Raw genomic sequence first — 22,147 nt, 5'->3', positions numbered from 1 at the left:
AACAAAAGTTTCTTACCTGAATCTTACATAAGCGTAACCGCAATTGGAACACGTGGATACAGGAAAGAAGTACAGTCTCACATTTTTTGTTTACTTATTTACTCATTTCCCTAAGTATGCACGAATTACAGATTTTATAGCATATTAAGGATTCAAAAAACGTAATCAGGTTAAACAAAAACAATGGTTGCGAGCTGCAATTTTTGCCTCTATCGAACAACTTCTCAATTTCTCTACAACGCGAAGGCACCTCTCTACATTTCGCGAAATTCGAACACACTTTCATAATTTCCAAAAACTTTCATTCGAAACTGCTCTTTCTACGTGAGGAAGCTGCAATAAAACAAAGAGTGGTAATAAATCTTTCAACCTTATAATCGTCGAGCAATCGTTATATCAGCTCTTTTTATTTCATGCCCAGATATATTCTGATTTTTATTTCAAAAATTAAAAGATTTTATAAATCTTTTTTAATAAATCCAAACTGTTCCGGAAGCGTGTCGAGATGAAAAATGTTCCGTGATTCGCGAAGATAGGAAATTGGTGTTTATAGTGCAAACGACACGTGCTGTTACCAGAACGTTTTTGCTATTGCAGGATCGAGAATTTTCGAAATATCAACGTAATATTTTCTAGAGACACGGTCGGCAGAAAAACGAAAAGCAGATTTTTTTGGTCTGTTTTTAAAGGTGAAAGCCCCCTTAACGCACAGCTCCTTCGCGGTGACGCGGTAGCACAATCGGATCGCTTTAATGCCGGTGGACGAGTAGGATTTTCCGGGGAGTGGGCCAGTAGCCACGGCGAAAGTGACGGTATATATGCCAGTGATTGGCGCGATGTAGCTTCAGTGTGCACCTACGAACGATACCATGAGCACTCCGCAGGTGAGCTCGCGGTTCTTCGACCAGGGACACGAACACAGCTTTAATATTACCGAACAGCTCAAGGGACAGGGTTTTACGTAATGCGTCGGAGAAAGTTCACTAACCGCGCACGGTTACGTTATCGATACATATACTTTTTTTTTTTCTTTCTTCTCCACCGTTGGTAGACCGCGGTCGTTTTGTACCATTATTTGGTACCGTTACACACTCTCATTAATATCTCACGTAACGGGCGCGGAGCGTCGAACGCGTAGCCGTAAATCAAAACCGGGTGTTTCGTTTCGTTCGTGACACAACGATCGAGCAACCAGGGTACGCTGTGCTCAATTGCGTAGGACGGTTACGCGCGGTATCGAGATTTTTCATAATTTCCCTTTCACCGGGCACTTTCTCCTATTAGTTCTATATTAGTTACGTCACTGTGACAAAACGACCAGACACCCGACGAACTTCTACGGTTTCCGTAACTCGTACAGTTAATAACCTTTCTACCCTTCAGAAGCTACTAATACTCGCCCTGGTGGCGACGGCGGCGCTGGCCAGCGACACGAAGGAGTCGGCCGCCAAGGCGACCGCTAAGACGACCGTCGAGACGAAGGAAAAGAGCAAACGAGGACTGGAGTTGAGTTTAGGAGGCGGCGGTTTCGGTGGTCACGGCATAAGCTTCGGAGGAGGATTCGGTGGAGGACACGGAGGTGGACTGGGTGGATACGGAGGAGGTTTGAGCCTCGGCGGTGGAGGTCTTGGAGGAGGTCTAGGTGGAGGATTCGGTGGGGGTGGCGGCGGCGGCGGAGGCGGAGGCGGAGGCGGAGGCGGAGGTGGCGACGGAGGTCGCATAACTGGCATCACGATCCATCGAGAGAACCAAGTTCGCGTGCCTCAACCGTACCCTGTCGAGAGAACAGTACCCGTACCAGTCTCTGTTCCGGTTCATATCCCCGTCGAGCGTCCAGTTCCGGTACACATACCGAAACCTTATCCAGTTCCAGTGGAGAAACAGATTCCGGTTCCAGTGGAGAAACCGGTCCCAGTGCCGTACAATGTGCCCGTCAAAGTGCCTGTGAAGGTTCCATACCCGGTCAGCGTGCCGTACAAGGTACCGATCGCAATTGAAAAAGAGGTTCCTTACCCAGTCAAGGTCCCCGTCCTCGTTAAGGAGTCTTATCCAGTACTGGTCAGCGGCGGTCATGGCGGTTTGGGAGGTGGTGGTGGATTCGGAGGCGGTGGATACGGAGGTGGCGGATACGGGGGCGGTTTCGGCGGACACGAAATATCCTTTGGACACCATTGATAAGGACGGACCCGGTCGACACGCACCTTCGTCCACACTCATATATTTGTATATAATGATTATATTTTTTTATGGAAAATAAATATTAAATTATTAAACGGTGTTTTTATATACATTGTGTTGGTCATTGCTGGCAGGAAATATTCCTTCGTACTTAGACTTCTTATGCGAATATGCAACGAGACAGAGACACGCGGGAACAGCCGTTGATTAGTATTCTGCGATCATCGTCTAGGCGTTGAGGAGTTCCCTAGTGTTTCGCGTCGAAAAATCAGCAACCTTTGGAATTTGTTTCAAAGACAAGTACAGTCTTAGACGATTGTCGTTAATCATCTTGAATCGTCGAAAGTCGTGCAGTACTAAGAGCAGCACTTAATGTTAGTACAATTAAATAAATAAATCTTTCCTTTTAGTTGCGTTGTTTTGCAGAACATGTAACAAAAGTATGATATTCTCATTCAGGGTTTAAACGGAACTAATTTGCTTTTGCATTGTTGTAAATTATATTAATATTTTTATATCTAATAAATCGTGTCTGAGTTTTATTATTATATGTTCCGTTTTTATTTACATTCGTTTCATTCTATTTGTAGAGTGCACGACACGATTTGGCATGCACCGTACTTAGATCTTTGAGAGTGTGCTTTGATTGAGAAACGAGAGAATCGATTAGAGTCAAAGGTAAGAGGAAAAGAATAATCTAAAATTAATATACACACAAATTATTAATAGTAAAAGCATTGAAATTACGATTTGTTCGCAGGCTCGTTCTAAAATTAAACGAAACGAACAAAGAAAGCGCAAACAATTACAGGATATTATTCCTCGATAAGCAAGAGCATACACTTGATCGCGATAGAAGATTTAAAAATAACAAGAAGCTAATTGAATCGAATCGCGGAGCATTGGGACACCATAATACAATATTATAGGAGAAAGAAATTCTCGTTCGCTATTTTTCATTGAAAGCGCATTTCTATGGAAAATCGAGGCGGAATGCGTATTATAAATTAAATTATGACGGTTCTCTCGGGCGGTTTGTACTTGTTAGGTGTCGTCGCCTCATAATGAAGAATGATTGGAATTGCTCTCGACTGCCGCAGTACTTCCTCTCGATCTCTTGTACTTCCTAACAATGAGTTCTCGTTCAGCGCACTGTTTAATTAATTATTGAACATTCCTACGCGCCTCCGATTTTATCGCCCGGGCAAAATATTGTCCGCCATAGTTCGAAGACATCGAACGATTGAAATGGTCGTGCGTAAAAGCATCGCCGCTAGAAATAAATGATATTTAAAGCAACGTGTATTTCTTCGAGCGAAAGAAATTTCGTACCGAAACGGATTTAATCATTTTCCATTAAATATATCGTTTAATTGCGACGGCCGTGCGGCTAAAACGGTGATATCCGATCGTCAATTATTATACCTGATCGTATCAACTGCATCATAAAATAATGCCTGTTGATGTAATTTGTAAAATGTATCGAACTGTACGCGAGCCCGGGCGCGGAACGATTATTTATGATCTGACGGTTGTAAAATCGACAGCTATTAATTGGTGACCGTCGTGCGCAGATTGTTTCGCTAATTGCGTGTGCGATATTGCGCGGAAAACGTTTCGTTTCGTGTCGAAATTTTGAGCCGAAGCGAGAACTCCGACGCTCGTACGGGGTATTTCTGTCTCGAGCACGCTTTTACTTTCTTTGACACGTCTCGAGCATCCCATTACGAGTCGAAATAAAGGAAAAATTCGGTGGACGTTTTTGCAGTCCTAGCGTCACGACGTTTCGTCCCCTCAGCGACGCAAAGTAAGTCGAGCAACGAGTCTAGCCGAGCAAAATATAAACAAAAAATTGATACCCTTGGAATCGTAAACTTTGGGTTCGACGAAGATTCCAGGTAGTTGCGCAGCACAGTGTTCCTTCGTTTGTCTTACTGTGCGTATCGTCGTGTAACCTTCGACAGATTTTAATCGTTACTTTCTTTGCATCGAGCATACTTTAACATTATTTAAACTAAAGAAGAAAAGCATCGGAGTTCTCGTATTTGCTTTTATTTTTGCTTCTGACAAATGTTAATTTCGATTAGTTAGAATCGCCGTTTCTCACGGTTCGTTATCCTCGCGATTTCTCGGTACACGGTTAACCAGAGACTGTATTACGTGAACAGAGAAACTGTAGCCAGACGAGAGCGGGCAGCGAAGTTATGCCTCACGTGTTCCGGAAACAGGTTAAAGGTCAGGCGATTTTTTCCCGACATCTGCGTTCAGACCCCGTTGCCGTGTTGTTCAGACAACTCTTTGAGGATGGTCGAAAGGAACTTTCTTCGCGACGTTTGCAGAGTACAAGGTACTTTTTAAAGCGCGGACACGATGCACGAAAATAATAAAACATCAGTGAATTTAATTTAATCCAATCTTATTTACAAACGGAATTAATATATCCCTGTTTAGAAATTTTTTTAGAATTATTTATTATCAGTTTTATATATATAACAATAATTCTCACGTTTTTGAAGATATCGAGGCTGTCCATGTGTGCGATCTAGCAAAAGGTCAAATTATTTGGGGCCACGTAGTCACGAAAATAGATGAGAATTGTCCAGCTTACCGACGACATCCGGACGCCAATCTAGCCGAATATAAGGTGAGATTTATGCGTTTATTTCAAGTCAGACCTTTATATTGGATTTTCCACTTCCATTTCCATCCGTCCCGTCGTAAATTTGAGGCCTCTGTTAAATTTTGAATGCCCCGATCGAAACTGTCAATATTGAGCACACAAGAATATTGGCCAGACAAATTAATATCGCACGTTAAACTGCGCCCCATGATGAATCATGGTTTATAATTGGCTTCCTCAAATACAGTAAATTGCCTGTATCATCGTCAACATTGATTTATATTTATTCTCGGCGAACTGCCTCTATATATTGAAACGGGTCTCCAAATCATTCAAATTTGCTAGTGTTTATTCCCAAAATTTCTTTAAAAACATATAAATGAACGTAGCTTATATCATACTATTTAAAAAAAAATTCTCTCAAAAAATTCAAATCGAATTCTCGTTTCGCAACGATCGTCGAACGTTGAGAAACAAGAAACTCCAGGCTCCATAGTTGGATCATTTTTTACCTCGAGGAGAAAGAATTACGTGTTATGCAGAATTCGATCGAACGCGATGGACGCTGTCGTTTTCTAATTTACGTTGGTCGCCTCGAATCATTCGCAAGGTGAAAGTTTCTCGTTCATGTCCATCGATTCGTTGTGCAAATATTCCTTCAAATTAAACGACCACCACGTTCCTCAAATGCCTTGCCCCGGGAGCGTCGTTAACGTCAACTTTCATTTTTTCTTTTTGGCTGGCTCGACGCACTCTGGTAACGCTCCGGCGTAGATTTCGTTTCGAACGAGATAGTCAATCATCGACGTTTCTCGGTTAATTGCGATCGTTTCGAGCGAAGGGAGATCGCAAGGTCTGAGATCTGTCTTCGTCGCGTCTCGAACCGTTGCAGGGCCTTGTGCAACCCGCTAGCAATTTTCCGCACAGTGGCGGTAGAAGTAAACGGAGAAACGGTTGCCGTTATCTCGCATCGGCAAAGCTATACAAGATGCTTAGCCTGGGATCTACGTGCCTTGTTCGTGACTATGCCGTAATCTGGTTTCGTTTAACCCCCTGGAACCGTAAAACTATTTTGGACCTGTAACGAGAATGACATTTGACTGTAAAGGATGGTTTAATGCGATCGTCTCCCGCGAAACGAGATCAGTTTATTCGTAGTCGATCTTATCGGGAACTTTTCGTTTAAAACTGACTATAAATTTTTGTGAGAAACGATCGAGCCCGTTTCAAACATTCTCAGTGTTTCCCTTGCAATTTAGAAATAGTAGCAACTATAATATATTTCTTAGGCAGGGCCAACGAACATTTTCGCAAAATTTCATCAAAATTGTCGTCTGGCAGTTGGCAGTGTTCTCTCGCGAGCGCAAGGCAATGTCGCGATCTAATTAAGCGCGGAATTGCGATGTTGAACACGTATCGTGCGGTTAATCAGTGTAACGCCAGCCCGCGACTACTGCGTGCATGATTGCACCTCTTCGTTTCGTTCGATTTTAAGTTTATCCACGCCTTCCGCGACGTCGCGATTCCTTCGAGATCGAGTTTCGCGTTTCACCTGGGGCCTAGGCGACGCCGTAAATCAGGGGGACGGAATCTTTGAAAACTTCATCGAGTTGTGCGCCGCGTCTTCCCCTTCCGGTTGTGTGCCACATTTCGAGACGGTTTCTCGCGAATTTCCGAGTACCTATCTCTCTTTTCGCCGGCGAACAACGCAGAAACTATGCGAATCGTCTCGCCGCGAGAATTTGCAACTTCGAATTTCACGTCTCGTTACTCGACAATTACAACAGACGCGGTCAAAATTACTAGCCCGATATTCATCGATGTTACACAGATGAAATTTGTTGCTTTAATATATCACCCACTGCATCAGGGAGAAAAATTAAAATGTGTATAATATTATATAAGGAGGTAGGACGGTGATTATTTACCAGAGTTCTCTCTCCGGATTAAAGAATTGACGTAACAGGGCTGGCTCTTCAACTTGTAGAACAATAACTTGTGCTCGATAATTAATTAAAAGTCTATCAGAGAGGAAACATCAGAATAAAATTATATTTTTTTTTAAGCACGGAAGAAATACCCTTGGCATTATTAAACTTTCTACGAGGTTATAAGTATATAATTGATGTTAACGATAAAATTGAATGTAGAAGTACAAATTAGATCTTACAGTCATTATATTCATAAGCAGAAATTAGTAATCTCGAAGGTAAAGTACTAGTTGGATGGTTGGAGTTGTCTTACATTCAATGTCTGCTACTGTTTTAGATAATTAATTTTAACACTCGCGCAAGGAGGAGAATTATCTGTTTAGGAACATATGTATTTGCAGCTGCATACCTACAGCAGTATCAATAGGAAGCTCCTGCATAGTTCTGTCCTAGTAAATGCTATCCAGGAACACATTAACCACTACATAATCTCTTAGCTTGTAATTATACCTAATAGTTATACGACGAGTATCAGGTGTATGCTTCGTAGACTGTTTTAATCGTATAATTTCGTTGTTGCTGTACCGTTCCACGGTTGTAACGAGCACCTGCATACATAAACACGGAGCAATTAAAAAACTGTTAATTTCTGGATTAGAGAATTTCCTACAAATTCATTTTTCGTCGATTTTTTACAAACATTGGGCTGTTTGAAATCCAGGTTGTCGTGATCTTTCTATTCCTTTCTCTCGTTGCGATTATTTGCAGCCAGAGTTGAGCAAATGTTATTCACAAACATTGAATAAAAATGTAGGATTCATTCGTAAGCTTCCATTCATAAATTAGAATCTATTAACCGGGACTCATATTCGTTATTTGAGAATAAAATTTGTTCCAATCCGAGCGACGCGATTTCCATTGTTTCTAGCTTCGAGTGCAAGTAGAAAGGCCTTCTCAAAAAAAGAGAAGGAAACATGTAAAAGAACAGAAGCGAAAGGAATGCGAAGAGAATTTCACATATTCGATCGTGTAACTCTTTCTACTTCTCATTCTTCCTCCTTCCTTGTCGCGAGTAATAAGATACTGGGTCTCATAACTTCCGGTTAGTCCCATTTTTTATCGAAAGAGCGTTCCAAGAAGACGAAGTAAAAGTATACCTTTTGAATACCAATCAAACGAAAGGAACGTAATTTCATAAACGAAACAAATTGGAAGCGACTTGGATTAAACAGTAATATTATTGAAAAATCTTTTGATCCATATCGTTCATAATGGGCGTGGATTAATTATACTGTTCTTCAGGCACGTAATGCAATATCTACGATCTACAGGATTCCTTTGCAACGTAAGAACGTCGATCGACGATATTGTTTTGCAAGTACGTACGAAAACCAGCGATTTGTGAAAATACGCTTTGCTTTCAGCATTTCGCGATAATTTGTTCGCGAATAGAATTAACGTCGACAGAAACGTTAATAACACGCGTGATTCCGAGTCACTAATTAAAAGATTTACGCGATAATGCAGCGGCCGTTAAGAGCCATACTGCTTGCGAAATAGTTTTCCAAATGCGATTCGCTTATTATACGCGGTTAATGCACGCCGTGGACAAAGGCGCGAGTTATAATTTAACACAAAAGCGTGGCAAGTCCCTGATAAAAAGAATGGGGAAGTCTTTAAAGCCTTTGGCGCGCAATTATAACTGCACTTTGTAACGGCGTGCCGTTGTTACTATTTATCATCTCGCTCGTAGAAATTTCTACCACGGAATCTTTCGGAACGAACGACGAAGAAAATTGCGGTAAAGACAGAGGAATATATGTAGCCGTTCCTTTTTTCTTTGCGTTTAATTACTCGTTTATCGTCGCGTTTACCTGAATTGTTAGCGATTCATTCGAACGTTATTTCACTTAAATTTTTTTGGAGATTGCTTTGTAATTTAAAAGCAACTAGAGAATCGAGTGACTAAAACGATCAATTATTTCTGAGACACTACAGCGTAACAGAGTGATTCTCGTTTACTTCTCCGTTTCATCTCAAACGATCGCGGGTATCAATGGGAACCTGGCATTGTGTATCGGTACATATTCTTGCAAAGCAGTTGCTCTGTGAATTGGAACGACTTTCTACTAATTACTTCCGCAGATTGAACGTACGTCGACTTCGCGTGATTACATAGTTATACTTCATTCTCACCGATAGATGTGCTACTTCCGAGTATTGCTCTAGCCTTATCTGATCGGTCGAACCAGGCGTTTACATTATGTAAACACTTGTATCGAAATTATGAACGATTTGAAACTTTTTAATAACTTTTTAACGAAGCCTCAATCAATAAATTGATATTCTTGATTTTCGTCATATTTTGGCCTCTAGAATCTCCCATTAAAATTTTTCCCAGGGGTGTTCGATCACCCTGTATGTTAAAGAATTTAATTTTCTTTCGATGTAAAAGTCCGTCTTCTTTTCCATTTTCTTTTTTATGTTCAATGAAAGCTTTTGCTTTTGCCTCGACTTTTTCTCGTCACTGTCTATGGAATAAACGAGAATTAATCAGCATTCACATAACACGATGTACTCTGTTACAGCCAACGAGAAAGATACGTACAGTTTGTTTAACATTTTCCTTTTTTTTTTCCACCGAGAAAGTCTCCTTTCACGTTCCGTTCCGCGGGGAAAGAACCGAAGAAATCTCATTTAAAATCGTGCCTCGGAATGGATTTGCTACGGTTAAGAAAGTATAATTGCAGCGAAAATTTAAATCGCCCGTCGCGATTCCACGTCTCTTTTAAACGCTGTACAATTCTTTAAAAGACCGATAACAGAATTTTCCCGGCTCTTTAATTTTTCGCGAGAGCGAAACTGAGTAAACGTCGCGGCGCTTGGTAAGGCGATCGATGAGCTTGCGGCCGGGCCAATGACTTACGATTTGCACGAAAGCTTTTCAGATTTTTGCACACTTTTGTACAACGAAAAGCTTTCAGGTGGTTTGGAATAATACATGCTGCAAAGGATCCGCCGGGTTCTATGGCAAACGGGCGCTGCTCTTAACCGACGGCTGATTGAAGCTAAGCTCTTATCTGATCATGCAATACGTTGTCATTACTTTTCTTCCCTCTGACTTTATTTATAATCCCATCGTTTCATCTCAATTTTACCGACATCAGCGATATAATGATAATAATACGCCTTTGTTGCATAGAGGTCTTTATCAAGAATCATGAACAAAAGAGGTACGGCGAAGAAAGACGAAATAATACAAAGCAATTGTATCCTCGACAAGTATCTCGACCGTAATGCAACGATGGAGGAATTCACGCTGCTCGAAAGAAGTTGGTCTACGTTAGCGGATCATCAGAAGGGTGAGTCAAATATTACTACGCTTTTTATTACTGCTTCGAGCAAATAGTGATGCTTATAGTAACATGGAGATATGTATACGCATACCTAGGATATTGTAGATCCTGAATTAAGTGATAAACTACCGGAGAATTGTTTAAATTCTCGCGATATCGTAACAGTTACTCGTATTACTTCCTAGTATTTACATACGCTCGATGCAACAGCGAATTCTTGGGATTAATTTCGACCACGTTTGATATTGACCGCGATGAAATTAATTACAGAAACGCGTGTATAACTTAAACAGACGTTTCACTCGTTATCTTGTTTATTAGAATTTCAGCACTGTGCCGATGGCAAGTCCTCGTTTAATTATCCATAAACCGTGTCCGATTCGAACGGCGATGTTCTTTTTATATCTGATCTCAGCTTGCTCGATTTCATTGATTGCTCGGCGCACGGGTATTTCAATGTAAATTATTTCTGCCATGTTGCGATGCTTTTTTCCCCCATCGATCGATCGTTTTATCGGGTACTTTGCCCGAGATAAAAGGAACAATGATATCGGAGCTCTAATTGGAGGCGTCCACTGTATTTTATCGGTAAAACAACCTGCCTTGTCTAGACGAATTCCCCGAGCTCCTGGACTCTCGATCTTAACGTTAGAATGGGTTGGACACCGAAAGATATGCTGGCATCCCTCTATCCTTGAAGTCCCTACGGGATACCATGGTTGTATCATGGACATTGACGTAAGTACATCGGTGTGTAATGAAATACACCACGTAACAGCGAATTCGATTCCGCAGCAACCGGTTCTGTGTAGTTTTGTCATTCTAGTTTTAGAAATTACATTTTTCATCTACTTCCGGCCTGCAAGCAGAGTCGAGCGAAGTATAATTCCATTACACTATCACGATACGATTATATATAATTATGCGGTAATTATTATCAAATTACCGTCTGATTATATTTTATTCTGTTTCCTCAATCCTCATTACATTATTTTATTCCTTAAAATATTATCCGATTCGTAATTAATTTCTACGATTAAAACAGTATCAAGTTAACGTGTCGGGAAGAATTACATCCGTGTCTATAAAAATCGCAAGTGTTCAGAGGGATATAACGTGCAAAGTGATAAAACACATTTATCGTTTACAATATTAAGGATTCGCGTCAAAAGATATCGTAAAAGCAATATTTTCTTTTTGGGTATCAACTGTCACCGTGACAGTCGTTAATTACCTATAAAAATCGAAGTTGACGTTTTCGACGCACCGTATCGCGATGTTTTATGTAGTTCGGTTAATTGCTGGCGTGCGAGAGAAAAATCGATTTATGTGACGTCTGCTACGTAAAGAGAATGAAAATTACATGGTAAAGTCGGGAGTTATTTTTTCAAACGTCTATTATTTCCAAGAAGCGACCCGAAATGTTTTTGCTAACGTGATTATCGCACGGTCTGTTCCCGTATCGTTAAAAGGTCGGTTCGCGTTGTTCGGGCTTATTGTTGGGATCTTCTCGTTGTTGCGAGCGGCATCGAAAATGTTTCGAATTCTGCGACAACCTGGTCGCCCGTGGCATCGATCGTTCGAACCCCAGGAACAATTGGCTGCGCTTCAATTATCCAAACCGAATTTTCGCCATCTGCACGATACGAAAGTGTCGGATTATTACGGAAAATCCTATTGGCAGTGGCGTGCTCGCCACAAAAGCATAAATAGGATCGTGCCCGAGCGCGATCTGGAAATCGTGAATTCGCCAGTGGCCGGGTTATAATTAGTTAATTGCATTCGAAACGATGCATCTTTACCGAGCGGAAATTCGAACGGTAATATGGAGATAATTAAGGACACGTGGCACGTCGAACGCGATCGCCTGTATTTTGTCTTTTTAACGAATCAATCGTTGAATGTTCTCCTTGTTATCGTACTCGTCTGCGGTTATTGTTAAGTGTCAAGAGAATTATTTTAAACAAATATAGAAATTATCGAGCTACCAAAAATATTCTACACGCATTTTCTTATTGTCTCGTTTCCGTTTTAAATAGTACCGAAATATAATTTTTTTTCTATAAATCCAGCGTACGCTTTCCAATCGCGAAGAAACATTCGATACCGTTGCTCTTTCGTAAAGCTATCGTCAATGGCGTGGAAACTCGATCTCTCTAATTTTGGCACTTCGGTCCGTTCGGTGCTTCCACTCCAGAATTATTCTCGCAAAGAAATTGCGTTTACCGCCACGCTCGACCGTTTCGATGTTCGCTTGGTAAGTCAATGGCACGGCGCTCGTATTCTATTTATTTAGCGGTGCGGCGACCTTTTTTTCGGTATCGCATTCCGTTTCTTTAAAAGCATTGAAATAGTATCAGGATTCTTGTAAACGAACAAAAGAGAGGGTTACAGGGTACGGTAGTGTTATTGGATCGTGGCTCGACTTTCTTACGATCAGACTTTCTTTACGGATAGATTCCTCGGCTTAACATTCTTCACGAATGTCGTGCGGGGGAGTTTGACTCTTGGTTGTTCACTTGCTCGGAAAGGGCCCGGCTATAAGTCACACACGACGTACACACACACCCACACAAGCACACACGCGTGACGAGACGATGCCGACGTCGGTGTGCACGTCGTCGCTGGGAGAAAGTTATTTGGCTCAGTCCGCAAACGCTGATAGAAGTTCCACAAGAATTCTTGGTTTCCCGTGGAACAAGTACTTGGAAAATCTACAAGGTGGACTTTACGATTTCACGATCGGTCGTGGCACCGGTACGAGCACACATCGAAAATTACGCCGGCTAGCTCCACAAGATATACGCGGTGTATAATTTTGACGTACCATCGTGGATATCGAAGTTCGTAATATCTCGTATTGTTTGTCCAAGAATCCGTTTATACGGCAGCAACAACTCCCGAAACATAGACATCGCGTACGTTTGTGCCTGTTAACGCTCACTTTGCTGCAATAACACGTTATAGTTCCCGTTCGCGTGGATCAGCTTTAACCCTCGCCCGAATCTCGTCGAGTCTCGTAAACTAGGTCTAATGAGAATTAATCCAGCTAATAAAACCGACGATTGGAAGACGTTTCAGCAGTCCATCGAGTATACAGAAATAGCGAAGATAATTCCATTGTATTAAGAAATGGAAGATACCGTTAATAGTCGAGACCGAAAGAGGATTTGAATCAAATTAAGGAGGGTACTTTGGTTCTAATCCCTGAGTTAATTTAAAGTGGGAACTTGAGCCCGCTAATCCTGATGGATAAATGCAGAGAAGTATTCGTTTACCAACCGTCGAAACTGAGTATAATCGATTAACGATTAGGATCCTCGGGGTGAGCAAAGTGCCATTAAAATAAACAGATCGTAGAAATTCTTTTTCTATCGGCGCGTTCATTTTATTCGGGGCTCGTTCGCGTTTTCTGAGACCGCGCGAGGGGCCTTCAAAAAGGAATCTTGTCTGGAATACGCGAAAACCAGCAATCAAGTTTGGCGTTATTTCTCCTGCGGTTCCTTAATTTCTGCCCCTCGCGCGTTTCTCTTCTCGTTTCGCTGGCCCGCAGGCAACAGTTCGTTGTGCGTTCTCGTTACAACATTCCAGTCTGTCGCTTTTGCTTCTTTTGCCGTTTCGATATCAAAAGCCTTCTGCCATTCTGTCGCGACAAAATTCGCGGCGTCATCAACGCGTGCACGATTCGGATGGTAGACGGAATACAATGAAGTCGGGCACACAATCGTAAGAAATTTTCATCGATGTAGTGCTGTTTTAACGACGGACGTCCTCTTCTGCTGGAAAAAATGCGTTCGAAGCGTCGAAGAGCTCTGTAGGAATTTCTAAAGAATTTCTACGAATTTAAACAATGTATCGTGGACCGGGATTATTTCTAACCCATATAGAAAACTCTTTTTATTAATTCCAAAATAATATTTATTTTGCTTCTATCTTATATAAAAATTAGTTGCAAATTTTCTTTTACTGTTGCGACAGTGGCAAATGTTCTACCGTAGTATCTCCAATTTTCCTTAATTAATTGCAAATTTTCCCGCGTTATATCTGCGTTCCCATCACGGCACAGTGTGTCGCTTTATACCTCTCGCAAAGAACTGGCTTAAGCGAAGTAAATTTACATTCTGCAATGTCCCCGTAATTAGCCAGATGATGGATGCATCGTTTCTTCGCTATGGGTCATGTATAAACGAAGCAAAGCAGTTTACACGATGTATTACTTTGTCTCTGCCAAACAACGAAATATCCTTGACGATTGCACAAAAGTTAAATAAACGGGACACGAGTGTTCATTCATAAAGTAAAACTTTGTTTTCTTTATGGTCGTGCGAATTGCTTTGTTTCGATTAAGAGTTCGTTATTCTGTTCGAGCGTTCATTTGTTTGAAAAGTACGCGACAACGCGCGGTTGTTGAGCCATTTTTACTCAGTAATCGATGCTACGAACGAAACGAGAATAATGTGTATTATGTTATAAACAAGAACAAAAGTCGGCGTCTGAAAATAACTTTTATTCGTAGAACTCGCTTTTCAAGCTCATCGAGAGTAAATTCAAGGTAAAATGCACGTTTGATACTATAAGATAGTATCGTTAAACCATACTACGAAACTCTATTAAGTACTGCTAGAGTAACAAAATCTATTCGTGAAATTCAATCATGAGAAGCTAAAAGAGTGTCGATCGATCGATTCGAGTTGATATCTTGTTTACGAAGTTGCCATAACGAAGTTAGAATTGTTTAATGGTAAATTATACTTTGGTTTCACGAAAGATCCAAGACGATTCGTTAAAAATTAATAGCTTTACCTTTATTGTTCTTTTCTTGCAAAGTAAAAAGTAAAGCCGCTGTACATTGTTTGCGGTGTAGATGGTATTATGGCGGATATTGTACGATGTAATTGAATAACGCTGGCCTTGGTGGGGAATGTCGTTATAACAATTGGCCACCGGAAGTTGAGCGGCGTCTGAATTTGAGCCGAAGACAAATTTCCTCGGGGACCAGTCGGCGAATCAACTTTTTAAACTCTCTGTTGGGAGGTTCGTTAGCGATAACTCGAGCACGTCTGTACGCCGCAGGCGCGAGAACTTTTGAAAGGGTGGCGAGCCTTCGGAAATTACAGGCGACACGACCCTTTAGGGCGTATTCACAACTTTTTCTCTGTTGTAATTCAGAACGAAGCGTCTGACTTGGCGAATGTACTCGTTTGTGCCGAGAAACTCCTAAATTGATGCTTAGCGTTTCACTGGTCGCTGTTGCGATATTGTATTTTACAAACGCGATTCGTTTCTCTTCGGCCAGTTTACGTTCGCGTAATGTTTACACGGAATTCGATCGCATCTTGGTTTAAGTTGAACAATTAAGGGGATCAAAACAATTTTATTCTTAAATTTAAATAAAAATATATATGAAGTTTGTAAATTAATTTTATTAATGAACATACGTTAGAAGTATCTTCTGTAGCTATTCAGGTTAAATTGCATTAGCTGACCGATTATTTGTAGCGCGTAACTATATCGTAACGATTAGAATTTCCAATTCATTATCGTCATCGATCACTGCTCTGTGATACAAACAGTTAATCCAACCACTAGAGAATACGATTCGAATGGAATATCTTCCCAATCCGTCAGCGCTGATTGTATGCTTTGAATCTGCTAATCAGAGGGAGATATGTACCCCGTACCTTGTCATTAATCAGTCGGTTAATTGGGATTATTCCATCATTAGGCCTAGTTAGTCTTCGCCTTCGCCTTTGATAAACCGAATACACTGGTTTCAACAAAAACTCAAAATATTTATAGAATTGTTTAGCCCAGAAATTTGCTCTTTTTTAAATATGTTCTGCATCAGTATTTTGTTATATTAGTTTTTTGCACTTTCCCATAGAAAAAAAATGTATTCCTTCGTCATTAGTGATCGATATGGATCTAAGGCGAAAGTGCAACCGTATTTATTTAAACAGCGATGTACGAAGTAACAATTTCTTTGCCGTTCGGTCGTCGTAATCGTTGCTTCCGTCTTTAGGGGTGCCGTGAATCTCGAGTTTAACGGGATGTTGCATATTGTTTTATCGCGCGGGCATCTCTGCGCGATATACAAGGCGAAGGCGGTAAAACTGCGGCCGGGGCACGGTGCCAGGGGCCGTTCTTTCGCGTCGATAAATCTGACCGAGTACACCGGCGTTTTAAACGCGATGTAAACCACCTGTAAAGTGCTCGACTCCGCGTGGCCAGGGCGCCAACTTAACTCGACGGCCGTGCGTCGGCCCGGAACGACTGTTACACTTTTCGGCAAATGAGACTCGTTCCAACGTTGACTTTTTGTTGTTTCGCCGTCCAATATTACGCGAATGTTCGCGCTTTGCACGCCAAGCGTCGAGATCCGTTACCGTTTCAACAACTGACGCGCTCCAGGAAATTGTGTACCGCGTCCAGTTCAGCGATTTCGAGCCACCTTTCGCTAAACTTTCATTTTTTCGGTAAAGATGTGACGTTTAACTGTGTTCAGTTTGATAAAGTACTAATATCGTTCGATCGTCGGCAAGGTATCGCGCAAATTGGTACCGTACGATTCTAGTCGGTTGTCATTGTCGTGGCCCGAGCAGGACCATCTTTTACATTCAGAAAGAAAAGTGCCCGCTCTTATCGAGTTACTCGCGGCAGACGGAAGATCTAATTTTTCTTGTCGTTCCTGAAGAAAATAAAGCGTTTCGAGTCCCCGAGTTCCACGAGCTTCCTCGCTGTTTCCGTGCTCGTGCGATTCAAATCGCACGGATCTCAACAAGGTCGCAAACCACGATGTCAAGCTTTATGCCGGTCGTTTTACGAATCGTTTCTTGGGTATTCGGAAAGCCGCGCAGCCTTCTCTACGCTAGAATCCCCGCTGGATGACGGCACGAGGGGGTATATAAGAGGGATAATATCGTGTCTAGTGGGATTTGTCGGGGGTAAACAGAGTGCAGGGCCGAGGGAAACGTATTACCGTAGAATATCTCGCGCCCACGGTCGCCATCGTTGTGTCATTTCTTTCCGCGACACCCGTTTCCACGTGTTTTCGTTCGTTCCCTTTGCCCTCCCCCTCCGCGGGTCCTGTCCGCCCTTTGGCGGAACCCGTAGTCGATAACCTAACTCCTGTTTTCGAGAAATTACCTCCCGGGGTCAGGAGTTACGACTGTTTCCGGACGCAACCAGAAGCGAATAGCACTCGAAACGTCATTTTCGCGGTGACACGAGGGACGAGGGGCGCGGAAACACACGGACCATTTAATTAAAATCATCCCGGCGAGTCCCGAGAGAAATCTTGTTTGTGGAAAGGGCTGCGTTTCACGGGAATATTAATTGCACCACGCCGAGGATGCGTTTGTCCCTGCGCCCCGGGTTTGGATTATGTTTCCTGTCCAAAGGAGCTCTCCCTTGCCTCGCGCGGGAGTTCGCAAAGTCGTTGCAGTCCGATATCGCGTCAAGGATAACGTAATATACTGCCTCTCACGGATATACGCGTTTCGCCTAGCCCAAGTACCTAACATGGCTTTTTAATCTCGCGATACGCGGCCTTTGATGCGCGTTTTCCGACCTTCGAGCACACGGCCCCCGGTAAAGACTTTCTGTAATATGGTTCACGATGTCTTGAAACGAAGTCGCCCAGGATAGGGGGCTTTGGGATTCGTTGATGTTATCACCGAGCACGCAACCACGTCGATAAGAATTAACTATTTATTCGAGAGACTCGACAAATTGATTTTTTCACATTTTTTCTTAGCAAACGCGGGGAAAGTCTTTACGAGGTGATAATAGTAAACTTAATTCGCGGTAATAAGATTGAGAATAAAATTCATTTTGATATCACTTTTTATGGTTCGCGAAGTTGATCGTAGAATTCCTATTTAGAAGTTATTACAGGAAAAGGTGTAATGGTTTCATGCGTTAATAATTTTTCACTCCGTCTGGCGGTAACTGTACGCTTTTAAAGTCCATAAACATTTCTTTTCAACACCCTCTGTATCGTTACGAAGACGATAACGGTTCTCGAATGCATACACCGAACGCTACGTTATGATTTCCTAAGAGCGATAACGTGCTGATTATATCCACTCTTGAAAACCCTTCAATGTCGACCTTGGGTATCCACAAGAGGGTCGGGCGGAGTAATAGTCGTATCCGGGCCAAATAGATTTGGCGCGCCGCTACGTTGCCCACCCACCGTCGTAAATTTCGCCCGATAATCTAGAAACTTTTCGAGCGAACGGGCAAGGAGGAGAGGACTCGTTTCGAATCCCGTGTTCGTCTAAACAAATAGAAAAACGTGCATCTCGAACAACGCGACCACGATAGGTCTCATAAAGAATACATGTTAACGTAAAGCTCTGGTAAAAAGTATCACGACAATTACTACGAAATTGTCATTTTCTAACACTGTCCTTACAGCGTGGCATTGTTTCTCGTTCCGCAACCTCGTTAGCCGGAGATTATTCGAAGTTAATGTTTCGTCGGCGTTGAAACTGTTAACGGAATATAGGTGCGCAGGAAAATAGACGCAAATCGGGTCGTTAAAGCAGGATTACGAAGGAACCTTTCTCTCTGCAGAATATCACGAACTCACGTATCTTCCTATTCGTTCCGGAAATCCAAGAAACGCGCGTCGAACGTTGCCTCCTTCCTGCGCAACGAGCCCGCAGTGTACCGTTATCCCCGAAAAGTATATCGGGCCATTTTCTGTTGCCCTTCTTTCCTCCAGAATGCATCCGTTAAGACTGGGCCGCCTTTTCCGCTTCGTGCATTTACCACGAGCTGCTTTATACACCTCCGTTCCTCCGACGGTCCATCCGTCTTTCGCGGAAAGACGTACAGACGTACTCGGTTGGTTCGTCTCCCCGTATATTCTACCCTACCACTTTATCCTCGAATCCGCTCTTGGTAGCTCCAATTTCTACCGCTTATCCTCGATTAATGCGATCTTGGAGACGCTCGAACATTACCCAGTCTAGAAAAAGTCTGCTTTGTTCAGACGAAATTATTTCCTAGCGTTGACAAAGAAGTCTGATCCGTTGGAACGTTTGTTTAACTTTGCAGCACGGTGACTAACTTGGGCGATCGCGTACTAAACATTCGGTTAAACACCAGCGGTTTGCAAGGATAATCACCTTGGAAGCGTGGTGTACTTGCAAGGTGATGGAAACGTGGTCACAGAAACTAACCACTGTGCTTAAATGGATATTCTCTAGAATTTCTAACACACAATGTTATTTTAACGCCATTTAACTTCACGACGTTTCTTATAGTATAGGTATAATCAATTTTTCAATATTCGCTTCTATTCTTATTGTTTGTTTTCAATTTTCACTTGGAACAGTCCAACAACGTCGTATTAAAAATAGTTAAACTTTAGACGCGTGCAGTTCCGAAACTACTAGTGCTTTATTAATAATTGAATGTGGCTTCATATTTCTGAACTTAAAATTTGACGTTCAAAAATCAACCAGAAAAAAGTAACAGTTTGTAAAGAATAATTTTCTTTACTATTTTGTAGTATTTACTGCAAATGGGACTGCATATTTTTGCAGCTGCGATATTATAGCCGATGTCAAGGGGGATACATTGATGCATTGTTCACAGTCAATCTTTCGCAAACCCTTATAATATTTCAGGTGTCATGTTTACATACCACCTACCTTTTTCCTTGATCCTATCTTCCACATATATAATACCTCAGCTCTCTCTGGTTTATTCCCCTCAGCCTGGAAACATGTTACCATCCAACCGACGCCGAAATCGTCTAATTCTCCGTCTACGGATTCCTTTTGGCCCATTTCACGAACCTCATTGCTACATGAACTGCTCGCAAGGCTCTGCCACGCTTAACTTCAACGGTTTATAAACACATGCAATGCCGTGCCGAACTTTCAGTCTGGTTTTCATCATCCATTTAATACAAACACCGTACTCTCGCGCGTCTCTGATTCGGTTTTACGCGCCATAAATTTTCAACCTATCACGCTTGTTACAAGATTTCTCGCGAGCTTTTGAAGCGCTAAATCATTTTCGAACGTCAGTCGCGAAATTAAGCGCGCGAGAAGCGCCCGAAAACTGTGCTCAAAAGTAATTTTGGAAATGAAAAATAGAATACAAAAAATTCGTAAATATTCTTATATACAGCGTCGAGCATTTATTATTTTCCTGTGTAATTTTCTTGGACATTCTTCGAAAATCTTGGTGTTCGCCTGAAACCAGCTTGGAACTTCGAACATCGTGTCGCGAATTCGTGTCGCGCTGCTTACATTCGTCTTCATATTCTATATTCGTCTCGTCGTCTTCCATTCGTTCCTCAGAAACTCCTCTTGTTCCAGTTTCTCGTAATCTCCCTTTTCGATTATTGCGACATTGTATATGGTCCTTGTCTTTCCTCTCGTCTTGCCGCCTGCGTACGTGTCCAAAATTCTTATCTCTGGTTCGTATACAATGGTCGTAAATTTGATCACATCTCTCTTCTCCTTTAAAATGTCTGACTGAAACGGATCTTCTACTTTTGTTGCCTCGTTTGCAAGACTCTTACCACCGGTTCTCCGACTTACCTTGCCAATCTTACTTGTACCAATATTTCATATCCCTCCGTTAACTCTGATCTTACTTCATCGTATTTCTAAATCTCAGAACTTGAGTCTCTTCAAATATTTTTATCGACGATAAGCAAACACCTATACTCCCTAATTTTTTATTAAGGATTAATATTGTCTTGGCCAAAAAGTTCAGCGTTAAGTAATCTTCTCGACACTGAATAACAAGTAAAAGATAAATAGGACAGTTGCGTTTCCCCTTAGAAATTGAAAAAGTTTCGTCGAGAATTCGTTGTTCGGATGCAAAGTTTATCAAACGGACACCCCGTATATGTTTGCTCCCTTGTAAAAGGACGTTGTACGGTCGAAACACGCTCGTCGGTGCGAAACGAGCGCGCGTTCGTTTGACTTTCACGTTTCGCGCCGCGAAATTGCGTGGATATTCATCTGGTTGCGCAACGTTACGTTAAGCCCGTTACGTGGCGTTACGTTTCGATCAGATTTAAGCGGACGCGTTGCGAAATTCTTACACGTTACGGATTATACGCGCGCCGGTCGCGGAGGAATTTGATCGGGCAGGGGAAAACCGTGGACGGTGTCGAGAAGTTCGCGAATTCGGCGACCACTGGGAGGCATCGCGACGCGGAACTTTGCTAATCAACACCGTGCTCGTTAATTACTGTTACCAGTACCGAATGAATACATTACGCTCGCTCGTTGGCGAAACCCGGTGCGTGGGATATTTCGTGTTGCCGTGCATCGAATTTGCAAGGGGGCTCGTTTATTATTCCGAAGTTCGACGAACGAATCTTGCTCGAAATCGTAGGGATTGCTCCATTTCTACAGATTGTCTAAATACTAAAATAGCACTTATTGGCGATTAGGAATATAAATTTTTTCGTAGAAAGTTTATTTGTAGAGAAAATTCATTTTAAAACTCTGTGGGCACGCGTTCAATTCAGTATGACATTGCTCGTTAACGTGTACGACCATTATTCACTGTTTTTACCTTCTATGGGTGCTCGTTCGTATCGATTGTGGTACAATATTGTTTGTTTTTATTGATCCTAACTAGTTAGAAAATATAAAACGAAGCACGAGTAATACTGTACTCCAATTAGTGCTCTACACTCTAATACAAGTAGAATTTACGAGCAATGGTCAGACACGTTTGCTCCGCCGTAGTTAGTCGTTTGAGAATCTTTCTTCTCGAAGACGAAATCTCGTATGGAAACATTTTATTCTATTTTTTAGATTTTGTTTCGTACTTGGAACAACTTTCACCATTGTTGTACTGCTCGTTTCACAACATTCTGTATAATTACATTAGTTTCTTGCGGTTTCGTCACAGAGATATCAAAGTTTCAAATTCCCATTAAATCATTACAGTTGCGAAATTTATGTACACGCTATGCATCGCACAATGATGTATAGTTTGCGACAGTTTGGGAAATAATAATTAATTCGCGATTAGGGACAGCTACTCTCGTTTGGAATGCAATACATTGGTTCTAG

The 22,147-nt window shown here is 41.9% G+C and overlaps 1 protein-coding gene across 1 annotated transcript; it reads left to right on the top strand.

Moving 5' to 3' along the window:
* The first annotated feature begins 818 nt into the window (after nucleotides 1–818).
* On the top strand, nucleotides 819–2,175 carry LOC122397902 (WAS/WASL-interacting protein family member 1-like). The gene is given in 3 exon segments (XM_043397397.1): nucleotides 819–884; nucleotides 1,384–1,579; nucleotides 1,634–2,175. Coding segments are annotated over 3 exon segments (804 nt in total).
* The last annotated feature ends 19,972 nt before the right edge of the window (nucleotides 2,176–22,147 follow it).

The sequence above is a fragment of the Colletes gigas genome, unplaced genomic scaffold (genome assembly GCF_013123115.1).
Source record: "Colletes gigas isolate AHSC1104 unplaced genomic scaffold, ASM1312311v1 Colletes_gigas_Sc00010, whole genome shotgun sequence".
NCBI classification, from domain to species: domain Eukaryota; kingdom Metazoa; phylum Arthropoda; class Insecta; order Hymenoptera; family Colletidae; genus Colletes; species Colletes gigas.
This window is presented reverse-complemented; position numbering and strand designations above follow the sequence as displayed.